The sequence below is a fragment of the Artibeus jamaicensis genome, unplaced genomic scaffold (assembly GCF_021234435.1).
Source record: "Artibeus jamaicensis isolate MK-2021 breed Jamaican fruit bat unplaced genomic scaffold, CSHL_Jam_final contig_233, whole genome shotgun sequence".
In the NCBI taxonomy this organism is placed as follows: domain Eukaryota; kingdom Metazoa; phylum Chordata; class Mammalia; order Chiroptera; family Phyllostomidae; genus Artibeus; species Artibeus jamaicensis.
In genome coordinates, this window is record NW_026521486.1 from 39,144,310 (window position 1) to 39,158,101 (window position 13,792).

Here is a 13,792-nt window from a genome sequence, read left to right on the forward strand (position 1 = left end):
AAAACAAAAAGTGGATTTCCCATTCAGATTAGCTTTCTCCATCAGCCAAATTACAAACAATCTACTATGTAGTAAACATTCAAAGTTTTCTGCTAACACGTCTTTCTTGTGATAGATAAAATCTGTTTTCAGAAAACTGTAAAGATAATTTTCTCCTCTGATATCCTTCTGTTAATCATGAACAAGTTTGTATTGCATGCTTTTCTCAGTGTACCTGTAGGACCGATAATATGCCCATGTATCCTGACAATAAAGTCAGTGAATACACTGCATTTCGAAATAGCAGATCTAAGTGCTACGCAAGGAACTACCATCATGTTCAAGTTCACAACTTGATGATGTTTTTATTATACTAATAGACCCTTTATTTTTAGATTATCCCAATACCTACTATGAATGGCCACATATGTCCTAATGTACTTGAGAAATCTCACTACTAAATTTGTCACTAATTTTTTAATATGGTGTTTGAGAAAAACGTCTTTTCTATTGGCATGATTTGGTGGGTGGGGGGGAGCTTAATCAAGATGTTCCTGTGTGAATACATTCCTCACTAAATCTCTCAGGCAACTGCTTTAGTTACTAACACAGTGCTCTGTCCTCTCTTTGTATACATGTCTAATTTATCAGTTTCTTGTAGATTGTCAGCAGCCTGCTGCCTCCGTACCGCCACAGTGCTCACAACTAGCCGGGAGGCAAGACTGCCCGACTGTCAGGTAAATTCAAACGTCCCTTCTCTCCCCACCCGGCTGCATGTCAGAGCCGTAGACCCCAAGCCTGCCTTCTCCACACCATAACTGCCTATACATAATTACATTTGCCACACTTTCTTTCACATGGGCAACGCAAACACACATTGGATACTGGAGGTTGGATGTACCTGATGGAAATCTAAGAGCAGAGTTTAGTTTCCTGGCCACTAGGGGGACTCAAGGCCGCATTCAGGTCCCTGGTGTGAGTAAATATTTGCATTACTCCAGGGTTCCATTACGTTCCAAAACAGAAAACCTGGAATTGTGAGGGTGTTCGGCTTGCTGCTTCTTTCCTTTGTTTTTTGTTCTTAGAATATATTTCTCAGGCAAATAGGAAGGATATAAAGCCTATCTAATGTCCGTTCTAAGACAACTTCATGAAAGTGTTTCTGTTTTCTGTCCATTCAGGGCCCTCATTAAAAAACAATTTGAAAGGTGGAGAAAAACTTGTACTTGGCATTTCAAAAAGGACATTTGCAGTGACAGAGCCCTTCGCTTGGGATTAACTGAACACATTTAGGCAGGTTCACGTACTTCCTGGGCACTCAACTAGAGAGTTCGCTGACAGTTTCTACACCAGCGAAGCTTTGCCTGCCCTTCATCAGCTGTCTCATCCCAGGGGACTCCCACACAGCTCCCCACCGGGGCCTCGTCCTCCTCCCGTAATGTGTCACCCCGTTATTTGGCACTCTGATGGGGCCAGGTTTGTGTAGTCTGGTGTGGCTCTTATAGCTGCTTGTCGTTCCCTCTTCTGCCACCAGGCAAGGCTTCTTTGGAGCAGGGGCGGGACTCAGCACACTTTTCCACGCGTGTCTGAGGAGTAGTGTCAGCCGCAGGCTGCAGTGGCCGTGGCTCAGCTGGAGTGCTGGGAGGTCATCATGTTGCCCAGAAACAGTGGCACCCGAAGCCCCAGTGACTTGGTCTCAGAGGCAGTTGTGCAGCTTGTTGTCTGAGATGTTACGTTACCAGGGAGAGGGACATGATTCAACAGGAACTACACCAGTGTCTCCTGACTGGTCTCTCAGCCTGCCACCCCCACCACTTCCAGCAGCTGGGTGTTTACTTCAGGAAAGTTCTTCCCAAACATGCAAAGGCCAGTAGTCTGCAGTAGCTATCTTAGACTAATTTCGTTATGTAAGGAAATGCAATTTTAAATGTTCCAACCCATCTCGGTGGATTATCTATCTGTGTAGAGTGGTGAAGAATGCGGGCTTTTAACCTGCGGTTTATTCTTGGCCAAGCACCCACAACCCAGGGCTTGGGCCAGTGCACCAGTAACCATTGCTCCCAGGAATGAATGAAGGAGCTTTGAGCTCAGATTGCTTGCGTTGGGATTCCATCTCAAACCCATACAGTTGTGCATTTTTGGAAAGTTACTTCTGGCTGAGTTCTATCTGTTATAAAGTAAGGGTGAGAATGAGGTATAGGCCTGGCCCATAGCATGCTCTTGATATCTGTTACTGCTGTGACCGTGATTAGTACCTAACCTTCCCTCAAGACAGCGACCTGCCGTCTCCTACATAACCTCCCAAATTTGCTTGGGCACAAGGTAGAGAAGGCTAGTGGGGAATGTTTCCAACTTTAATTTTATTTCACCTTCCCCTTTTTTTGAGAACTAGTTTGACTAAATGGTTACCTATCCCAGTTCCATATTTTTTTGAAATTGCTGAATTTAGATTGCTTGCTACCTCCACACAAATGTTTTACTTTTTTTTTTTTAAAGCAGCTTAATGAATTACAGATGTTTCTAGTTTCTGCCCACATGAATCCAGCAGGCACCAGAGTAGGCTTCCACTGCCCCTCCTGGTGGTCCACGCAGAGAAGTGATAAAATGCTTGCGGACCTTGAAAGACGGCCCTTTTCAAAGGCGCTGGAGTGGCGGCTGACTTCCTTCCCACCCATGCCCACTGCCAGATGGGTCGGACTGCACGTTCTCACTGCCCTTTTAACTTTTTTCTGGCAGAAAACTTAACATATAGCCAGCCTTTGGATTACTGCCGTACATAAGTGTTACATTTTTTGACACCAGTTATTCACTACAATCCCCATAAGGCAAGCACCCAATCGAAAATGAGGAGAGTGATGTGGGGGGCGTAAAATGATTTGTCCAGGGTCGCCCATCCTGGAAGTGGCTGAGCCCGTGCTCCTGACCACCACCATGCGCCTCACCCCTTTTAGTTCTGCTGGGAGGGGCCAGGTCAGAGGACACTTAAATCACCCATGTGGACTCTGTCCCCAAATTGAAGGGGAACATTTGTTTAATGAGAAGCAAAACGTGTGAAGAATGTTCAGTGATTTCAGATCAGGTGTTTTTCTACTTCTCTTTGTCACTTTAAAATATGCTTATACTTCCTACAGCTTATACATATTCTTCTGATAACTATTAAGGTATATGGTTTTGAATAAAAGAGAATTTTCTCATATTCAACAATACAGAACTTTCTAGATATTCTGTTTTACAGACTGATTCTGTTGTAGAGCTAACTTACTAAAAAATTGTTTATGGATAAAAGAAACCATAATATGAAAGTGATGCCCCAGGTAAAGGTTACAGCATTGGATGTGGTTTTTAAACACACGGAGAAACTTGGTATTTAGCACTTTTCTCCAAGAACTTGCTTCCTTGGGGGGGAAGAAACTTTTCTGAAGATATATTTACTTCTGTATCTTAGTAATAGTTCCTAGGACTACATTCACAACACGGTTTCACCTACATAAAATTAAGTCTTATATGGTAAAGGTTGGATAATAAATGAGCTCCCAAAGATATTTAGCAATCAGAATTGAAGGTGAATTCTTCCTATAGCTGAAGGGATTGAAACATATCAAATATTTACATTTAAGAAATAATTTAATTCGTAAGCCAAAAACATGCTTCTGACACACACATATATATAATGTGATTGCATTCATGCAAACTTAGAATAGTAATACTGTAAAACCGACTATTTATAATCTCACCCTAAGTGATCTGAAATAATGGAAACATTATTTTTAATAGTATACTTCTCCAGTACAGTGGACATCATTTTATTAGTGTCAGGTGTGCAGCACAGGGGTGTGAAGCGATTCTGCCCAACCCCCGATAAGTCCGGTACCACCTGGCAACACACACAGTTATCACAATAATATTTACTACATCTTCTGTGCTGTACTTTACATCCTCGTGACTGTTTTGTAACTGCCAATTTGTACTTCATAATCCCTTCATCTTGAAAAAAAATTTCAATTATCATGGATGGCATCATGCAAGGTTGGGCCTGTTGAGCTGTAGCCCGTCTTTAAGCTGTTACTGCACACTTCAGCTGGCCAGGCAGAAAGGTTATCTCCCTTTTTCCTGAAAATATTGATCTCCACAGGGTCTTCAAAAATGTATCACTCTTGTGCTACTTGCCATGATGGTAAATAACATGTTTGGTCCCCTAAAAAGAAACTTACTCTGAATCCTGCCGATTTAACAGGAGACTCCGTGGGGTCCATGGGAGCATCTGTCCGCTGCTGTGTGTCCAGGGCCATCTGAGTCTGGTGGTCAGAAAGAACCTTGCCGTGAATACTTTCAGTCCCCTTGACACTCCAGGTCTTCCATGTTTCCCTCCCATGCTTTTAAAACAGACAGGAAAAGTCGTTTTTATCGCTGGTTGTCCTAACTATGCAGAAAAATCATTTTATGACTGGTTGTCCTAACCGTACAGAAGAGCATCTCTCCTTTTAAGCTAAATTCATAGCAGTGCAAAGACTTTGGGAAGAGAGAGTGACCCCTCAAGCAGACCAGTATGTGGCATGATTCTGATGTCATATCAAAATTCTAGTATTCTGAGATGTGCATGAAAGATAATTTCCAAAGATTAATCAGTACCAAAGATTAAATTTGTTTAATGATAATTCTGCATGACTTCATGCAGAAGCTTAAAAACTATAAAACCTATTAGCTTAAAATCTATATAAAATTAATAATAATAATTAAAAACCTTGAATAGTTTTCTCAAACATTACTCCTGTCAGAAGTGAATTCTGTGGCACTAAATTTCATACTATAAGGGGAAAAAGCAAAGTTATAGAGAAATGCCAATTTCTTCCAGTAATACAAATATCCCCATAATGGGATTATTTCCCCATTACATTTGAAAAGGCCTGAACCCAAATGTGATTTGTAGTGTTACCTGAGGAAATTCAATATTTGGTTTCCTTGTTCTTCAGGATTATTTCTCACGGCACTGATGTGCCTGAGTGTTTCTGAGTTTGTTTAAAGCAGAGGCTCTCAGACGTCTTTTGGAACTCTGCATTATGTACTTCACAGATAGGAAATGTTTTAAAACGCTTCAGTCTTATTTAAACTGCCAAGCTAAAGCAGATGAATGGAACCCTTGGAGCAAATTAGGATTCCAGTGGCAAATTGATGATCCTGCTGAATCTGACATACCAGAGAACTGAGTTAGAATGCTCTAGAGCCTTGGTCCAACGCCACCTGCATCCCCAGGAGCTTGCTAGAAATGCAGATTCCTAGGTGTGGCCCGGACCTATGGAACCAGAATCTGCATTTTACCTAGATCCCCAGGTGATTGGTGTACACATTAAGGTTTGAGAAGAACTGATCTAAAGAAACCTTGCAACTAACCCAGAGACCTAGGGGAATGGGACTGTGTAGAGAAATTGTGGGGGAGTGGGGGAAGCACTTGCGAGTTCACTTATTTCCCGAACACATTTTATTTTCCTTTTTTTGTGCGTGGTTTTGCAAAGCCGCAGTTGTCTAGGCATGCTTTAAATTTAAACCATTTTCCATGCAAAATTTCTGTTCATGGTTGTTTTGTTTTGTTTTGTTTTTTTTAGTTTCAGTGAGAATAATATGTCTGTCTAACCTTACAAGTGGCTTGGCCCCTGATCCGTGAGTTTCTCGCTGACACGCTTGTTTCTCGTTTTCAGTCCTGACCCAGCTCTCCCTGACGAGCAGCCGCAGTCCAGCTCCCAGTGCGCCCCCCTCCACTGTCTCTCCAAATCTCCTCACCCCTAGTCTCCACCTCCTGTGCACCAACCTCTGGGGCGAACGTTTCGTAGCCACACACAGGATACCGCCCAGGATCCAACCGGTGTTTTCTTCTCGGTCGTTAGGTGTATGATGGGAGCAATGCCCGTCACTTTGGAAGATGAAAGAAAGTTAAGAAGAATAACACAAAGCACAGACTCTGGCGTGATAAAACGTTTTATCGTTTGTCTAAGTCACAGATAAATTTCTGCAATGAAATGGCTATAGTTCAGTTGAATAATAAAAACAAAACTGGACACGTGTATCTCAGATGACTGGCTTTATCTCGATAACATGGAGAGACCTGAGACCGTGTAAAATACATATATCGTAAAACCATCTTTCCTCACCTGTCACATTCGGCTATAGAAGTTGATTCCAGTATTTTTCATCATCGATATTTATTTTGTACTTTATTTGGCACATGAGTTATGTTTATAAAAATAATTTCTGAGAGAGGTGAACTTCATTTATTTTTAAATAAGCATAATTTGCTCTGTTCAGTTTTAATTTAGTTCGAAATCTGGAATTGGTCAGACGGTGGTCGTTTTTCTTGCACAAAATAATAAATGAGGTGCATCGGAATGTTAACAATAACTGTATTTTGCTGCTACACTGATATTGTTTATGCACTTACCTTTCTAATCAGTAGCTAATTAAGTGCTGGATTTTTTTAAAACTAGGGTTCTTCACTGGACATTATTGAGTAAATCTAAGAAACAGACTATGTTACGATTCATTGACTTATTCAACTTTGATGGCATCTTTAATTTTTTTGAAAAATTGCAGGCAGGCAGATGCACTGGTGCTGCTCCTTTGTGTGTGTGTGTTGTGTGTGTGTGTGTGATGATAGAGGAGGCTAAATAACATGAAGGGAAAACATGGTGTGTTTATTTAATGACCAGACTTTTTTTTTTACTCCTCCCAAATTCAGGGCCCTATGAGAAGTCTTTCCTGCTAAAAGTTGTCAAGTATAAATGGGAAAATACATCCATAGACAGATGTAAGTTAGCCTTTGGTTAATGAATTTACTCAGAAAGTGTTCAACTTTTGATTACAATTGTGTGTTTTGTTGTTGTTAGTTTTTTTCATAATGAATTTTCCTTGCCAAAAAACAATACATAATAAACCTTAGCTCATTGTCTACTTTTGAGAAACACTCAGGTGCCTACAATCATATTATACATCTTGAAATATAATAGATGTTCCTAGTTCATTTCCAAACCCTGCTGGGTAACTCTCATGACTTGATTTAAGGCAGTCTCTTTTCATAGCAAAATTTATTTTGCACATAATCTGACAAACAAGGAAAACAGCTAATTGAGCTAAAAGGTCTAATACTCCGGGGCTCCTTAACGACCAAGAACTGCCCACACAATTGCTCCTAGCCCTGATTCCTTGTCTAGTCAGGTAGCCTTAACTTACTTAAAATCATAACAGTTTAACCTTTTCATGTAACAGTATCTGTAACTTCTCTTTAAAACAAAAACAATCCTCACTGTTAATACTGAAGATAGTTTACTAGACGGGGCTCTCACCACGAACATCTAGTAAGAGCCACTCAGCTCACGGAGTGGCAGTGGGTGGGACATAATGGCATGGTCCATCAGAGGTGGTGGCCAGGGGCTCAGTTGTAAAGCAAAGGGCGGGAGCTTTATCAGTCACATACCTATTAAGTACTGGTCACTGTTACCAAAGCAACCAAGAGGTTTTTAGTTTCTTATATGAGTGCTATTTTCAACAATGTCATTTATTATGCAACTTGAAGTAGTTAGAAATCTTTACCATAAGTAGGTATCCAGGTTTGAGAAAAACAAATCTTCATACAGTCTTGGTCATGGCAGCCTAACCTTCTATTCTTTCCTACCTACATGTCCTTGCTGTTCCTAAACGCTTGCTTCATTTTATTGGTGTTGTGTCTGCCCTGTACCAGTATTAGCAAGGCAGTGTGGATTATATTTAGAGTTCAATGAAAGGAGGCTACCCCCTACCCTTGCTCTTTCTTTTTTCTTTCCGTTATTTCTTTTCCAAGCATCATGTGTTTGGACCTGAGAAGTGGCATAGCTGCAAAGTTGACTTCTAATAAAAACTGTCTGTGCCTGAGGGAAAATACGCCATTGTTAAAAGTACCTGAGAACATCTTCCTGTGTTGCCTCATCAGTTGTGTTGGTGGTGCAGGGAATTCAGCAGCAAGTGTCGTTGCTGAGTCACTGCAGAGCAGCAACCCTGCTGGATGGGGCATAATTGCATTTTTGCTCCCTCCCTCTAGTGGTGACCCCGTGAAAGGCTGGGTCCCAAGCAACACATTTATTTCCTCCAATATAAAGTTTATGAAGTCTACTATATGCTAATTTTACTCAAGTTCCTTTATATTAACAGAGTGGGAAGTGTTTGTTTGAAAATATCAGTTCTATAAAAATGTTCATTTTAGCAAAACTTTGCCAAGAAGGTGTAGAAACTAGGAAATAAGTCTCAGATTTTCAGCACAAAATTAGGTAATAGTCCCTAGGCAGTGAGAGAGAATTCTATGTATTTAAACTGTGGCATCATTTAGTATAGTTTAAACTGAGCCTTATCAATGTTTATTTATAGGCATTTAAAATAAATAAATATGTGTAGCACTGATAAAAAAATCAGTACGTATAAAGAACATGAGGATTCAAAAGGAAATTGAAAAATTGAAGAACTAGTGGAAATTAAAAAGAACAAACTTCCGTGAGACCATTTGGAGAGAGATGTGGGGTGAAATACTACAGAAATGCAAAACACACTGGCTAATTAATTCAAATGCAGCGAAGGAGGTAACTAGCAAGCTTGCTTAGCAGAGTAACCAGGTAATTTTTTTAAATGTAAGCACAACTACCATACTGAAAAGGATAGTATGCAGAAATGCTTTCCCACTGAGGATTTTTCTCAGTTAAAAGATGAAATTAGGAGAGCGATACATTGTCTTTGGCCTGAGTGCACAGGAGCACACAGGACCCTCAGATTGATCTAATCAACTCATGAGTCATCAGGTCCCTTTCATCCAGTTCTGTTTCAATAACTTCAAGAAACCAAAGTTATTAATTAAGAGAAGACCTAGTCAGAAAGATTATTTTTTAGCCCAGGGAGGAAGAGGTACACTATTGATCTTCAAGAAAATGTAGCCAATGATAGATGTCAGCTATAGATATCATTATTAAGAGTAGACTAAGAAAAATAAAGCCCTCAGTGTAAAGGATTTATATTAACTGTAGAAAGAGATTCTTGACAGTGGGAAATTAATTATCAAAATCGATCATTATAATGCCTTTTAAAAAAATTTAAATACTGGTTGTCCAGTAACTTAAGTGGCAAGATATCTTAAGATAATATATTATAATTCTAGGATTTCATAACCCTATGATTCTTTTTATTTCAGATTTTAAAATAAGTTATTCTGTTTAGTCATAAAATATTCTATTCCTTGAAAGTAGGGTAGCAATTTTAATATTTCCAACATATTTGGCAAAAAATAAAACTGGATTGTTGGCATTTTTCCTTGCAGTTATGTTGTATATCTTTAAAGTTGTCCAGAGTGTAGTAATTTTACTATAAAAAGCCTCAATTTTCAGAGTCAAAAAAAAAAAAAAAGGAAAAATACATGTCCTCAGGAATACTTTAGAAATAGGTTTACAATCCCTTAGGGAGTAAATGCCTCTCAAACTTTATCTTTTCTTAAAAGAATCTTCAATCTACAATATTTGCTTTCCCATGCTTTAGAAAATATTTGTGTACAATTCTTCTGTTTAAACAAGCAGTAAGTGTTGGTCAAATAATCCATATATGGAACATTTCCTGATGTTCTGCATTAAATGAAATCCTCTACAGCTCTCAAGCAGTAATTACAAAATAAGAAAATGAAAAAGTGAAATGTATTTTCTACTGTGATAAGAAGGGCAGGTTTGCTGTGTAGTTGTTGTATTCAATCAGCCAAAGACACAGTCTGTCTCAGAAAGATGAGTCAGGGGAAACCTGTGGGTTTCCAGTGAGCAGGTGCTGACTCCGCCCCAGGACGCCGCAAGGGCCGTGATATCGTGGCTGTAAGGTAGGACCAAGTTCAAAAGAACTCTTAGGATCAAGTTCACAATTTTAAAGATTGTCCTACAACTTTTTTGTTTATAAACCAGAGTTGTTTTAAAATATAGTCCTTGTATTTAGGATTGCAAATTTACAAGAATATGTTTCTAAGTAAAGGGAACATAATTCTTCAAAAAGCCGTTGAACTGAAGTTGTGATAGGTCGTATGATCAGTGCTGATACATAATTTTTACCTTAGAATCAATTTCTGCGGACATACATGACCAGTCTAGCTCCCAAGCGACCTTTTCCATTGTGTGTAAGAAAAATGCCCCCAGATGAGCTGTCTGTAATTGAATTCATCTTTTTTTAAATGCCACTGGTTAACTGCCATTGCCCCTGATGTATTTCTTTTGTAGCCTGATTCCCTTATTTAACATCTGAAAGATTTCCTTTTGACATTACTTCCATTCTTTTTATTCAAAGTATAATTGAAAAAGGTATTTAGTATTAAAATTATGTTCCTCTAGCAAGGACTTTCCAGAAATAATCTACTTACAAAAAAAGAGCAGCAATTAACTGCCTTTAGTGTAAGGGTGTGAGTGTGTAAAAGTATGCTGTGTAAAACGTTTGCATGAGATACTTCACATCATGTAAGCTTTCCCATATTCATGATATGAACAGTATAGAAATCTTATTTCTTGTGATTTCTCCATTAGGAATGTAAAGAGATTGTTACCCATATCCAGTCTCCTTTCCATATTGAAATGCATGGCTCTAAATCTTCAGCATATTTTTACCCCTTTCCTCTGGAGTTATTTAAAATTTGTCCTGTTATACTGAAACCTAGATAAACTACTGAGCCAGATTATTTCTGTAATTGGTGTTTAATTGCTGTATAACATTGGTTGAGACCACATTTTTATTTTAACTTTTTTTCTTTCAAAATTATTCTCTGATCATTGTGGTTCTATAATGAAAACACTGAGAAGAAAATCTGATGAATTCTGGTGTGACTTTTTCTTTTTTAAAAGCCTCCAATAAAGGTTGGAGAACTATAAAGAAAAATGTCGTCATTTTGCTAACAAATCATTTTTTGGTGACCATGGAGGTAGAGAATGAATCATTTTGTTTGGCTTCATAGTATGATTGTGCACCAAAGCATAAAGGAAGTAAATGATTTTTAACATTGTCACAAAATTATAAAGCTGGATGGTTTGACTGTTAGTCAATTATACAATTCTTTGAAAATCTTATGGCATTTTTATAATCTACTCAGTGTTTTATTTGCATAATTATTCATATATGTTGAACCATATGTGATTCTGATACTGTATTTCTTTCCAGGATTAACATTTGTGTAATATGTGGCCAACTCTGATTTGTACACCATATGATTATTGTAATTTTACTGGTATTTCCACCTTTAATTGCAATTCTGTTATCATGCCTCTGGCTTCAATGGTCTGAAGCATGTCCACATAATGCCAGTATTGTATGAAAAAAACTAAAAGACGGACCTAAGAAACTCTAAAAAATCCAAATTTCAAAGGGAAATTGCTCTCAAAGACATGTGTATTTATTTTAAATTCAAAAAATTCTTTTGAATTTATTATTGCTTGTTCTTTTTCATTTTTTTATTGTAGACAATCCTAAGTGACTGTCTCATGGGAGAATTCATGTATGTGCTTGCATTTCTGTAACCTGATCGTGCACTCAGCGGTTGGAACAGGTCTCCAGTGCTAAGAAAATAACCAAAACCAATATATTAATTCTTACATCTTGGTTTATGTTGCCAACTGGATATGATGTAATGCATAACTCTACCCAGTAAATAAACTGGTTATCTTTTGTTCATTTCATCTATGTGACCTCTTTATCATTTTGAGCAATTTTTCTGTATATCACTGATTTGTAATGACAAAAAAGTTTATGAATATCTACATGATTTATATATTCAAAGTGAGCACATATTTAAACTAAAAACTACAGGCTTTGCATTGACGTTTCTACACATTTGTCATTAAGAAATGTGTATCACCTTTGCCCATCTCCATTCACCATCTCTCCTTTTTAATCTTTTCTAAAAGGTTATTTTGGGACAAGGCTACATTTTGGAGAATTAGATTAGGAATGTACCAGCATGAAAGAAATACCTGTTCTAAAAAAGGGAAACATTTTAATGAAAGAAACATGATTTTAGTGAAGGGAGAAAAGTTTGTATGCTTTATTTGGGGAGACAAGTAGTCTTTGTTCTCTTTCATAGGAAGAAACTGCAGAGCCCCACGACTTTGAGGAAGGTTAATTTACCAGCTCCTTCTTCAAATATGTGTTGTAGTAGCAAATTGGCTGCTTTGGGAGTCATCTGCTCTGACTTGATTTTTTTTTTTTTAGGAGAGACAAGGTGGAAAACCAGGCAGACTTGGACTTCCATGAGGTTACAATGAATTGAAACTCGAACGCATTCCTCATTATAATCCACCACAGGCACCACAACAGTCCCAGCTAAAGGTGCCCGCGTGCCTGTTATAAAAGCATAAACTTTCCTCCAGATAGTCACATAAGATAATATTGCCAGTGTCAAAAGTAAACACAATTTAGAATATAATTTAAATGTAGAAAGAAATGCAAAGATAAATCATCATTCTAGTGACATCCTGTTAAATAGTAAAAAAATGTTGCAACTGTCTACATAATTTGTGAGACCCAGTGAAATTTAAATTGTGGATCTCCTTGTTCAACAATTATGAATAACTTCAGCCCTGGCTGGGCAGTTCAGTTAGAGTGTTGTCCCAATTTGCCAAGGCTGTGGGTTTCAAACTCGAGTCAGGGCACATAAAAGAATCAACCAAGGAATGCATAAATAAGAGCAACAGATTGATGCCTCTCTCTCTCCCTATCTCTTAAATAAATAAATAAATAAATAAATAAAACAAAAAGACTTTCAAGATGGCGACAGTAGAGCGTTAAACTGGGCAGGGAGCTCTGAGCAGAAGCCCTGTGTGACTGCAGAGGTGTGCGAGCCTGTGAAGCCAGCCTCGTCCCCAGGCTATGCTGAAATGATGCTTTAGGACCTCAACACTGAATGTAGCTATCCAGAGTCTGGGTTTTATTTTTAACAGAATGGATTTCCCAGTTTCTGTGCTTAGATGAAAAAATGTGTTTATGATCTGGGAAAATGAATGCTATTATTATAAATGAAATAATGTTATTACTTCGAAGAGTTAATAAAGTTAAATCTTGCAATACTTGCAATCTTGCAATATTCCAATGCAGCCATTTCAACTCAAAATTTCTAAAATCTCACATATGTACCAAGTTTGTACAAACATTTTAAAAATCATTTAAAGAAATCTCCAAATTACCAGCAGTAGCCATGGCTGGTGCAGCTCAGTGGATCAAGCCCTGGCCTGTGAACCAGGAGGTCGCTGGTTTGATACCTGACGTGTCTGGATTTCAGTCTGGGTGCCCAGTTGGGGGTGAATGAGAGGCAACCAAAGGATGTTTCTCTCCCTCTGTCTCTCCCCTTCTCTCCAATAATAAATAAATAAAATCTTTATTTTTTAAAAGAATATTTATTTATTTTTAGAAAAGGGAATGGAGGGAGAAAGAGAGGGAGAGAAACATCAATGTATGGTTGCTTCTCAAGTGTCCCCTACCAAGAACCTGGCCCACAACCCAGGCATGTGCTCCAACTGGGAATCAAACCGGTGATCCTTTGCCTCACAGGCCAGCACTCAATCCACTGAGCCACACCAGCCAGGGCAATAAATAAAATCCTTAAGAAATGTCAGCAGTAAACATTTTAGTTAGTGTATATTAAAGTAAAACTAAGAACCCTGCTGATACCTTAATAACTTGACTTCCTCTGATACTGTACATTATTAATAATGTCAGTCAAATGTTACAGGACGATTTACCTCATTTAAAAGAGCTTTTAGCCCAAGATTAATAAGTGATTCATATCAACATATTTCAA

The 13,792-nt window shown here is 38.4% G+C and overlaps 1 protein-coding gene across 5 annotated transcripts in view; it reads left to right on the top strand.

Annotated features, from left to right (window-relative positions):
- Positions 1-11,675, top strand: part of BICD1 (BICD cargo adaptor 1) — a 177,962-nt gene extending 166,287 nt beyond the window's left edge. For 2 of the 5 annotated variants that reach the window (XM_037139736.2, XM_053662007.1), the window contains exons 9-10: positions 641-716; positions 5,673-5,859. In XM_037139736.2, the coding sequence (XP_036995631.2) occupies positions 641-716; positions 5,673-5,760 (164 nt within the window). In that variant the 3' untranslated portion in view covers positions 5,761-5,859. Of the gene's footprint in view, positions 1-640; positions 717-5,672 lie in introns of all 5 variants that reach the window. The other 3 variants (XM_037139733.2, XM_053662006.1, XM_037139735.2) reach the window with 3 other exon arrangements.
- The last annotated feature ends 2,117 nt before the right edge of the window (positions 11,676-13,792 follow it).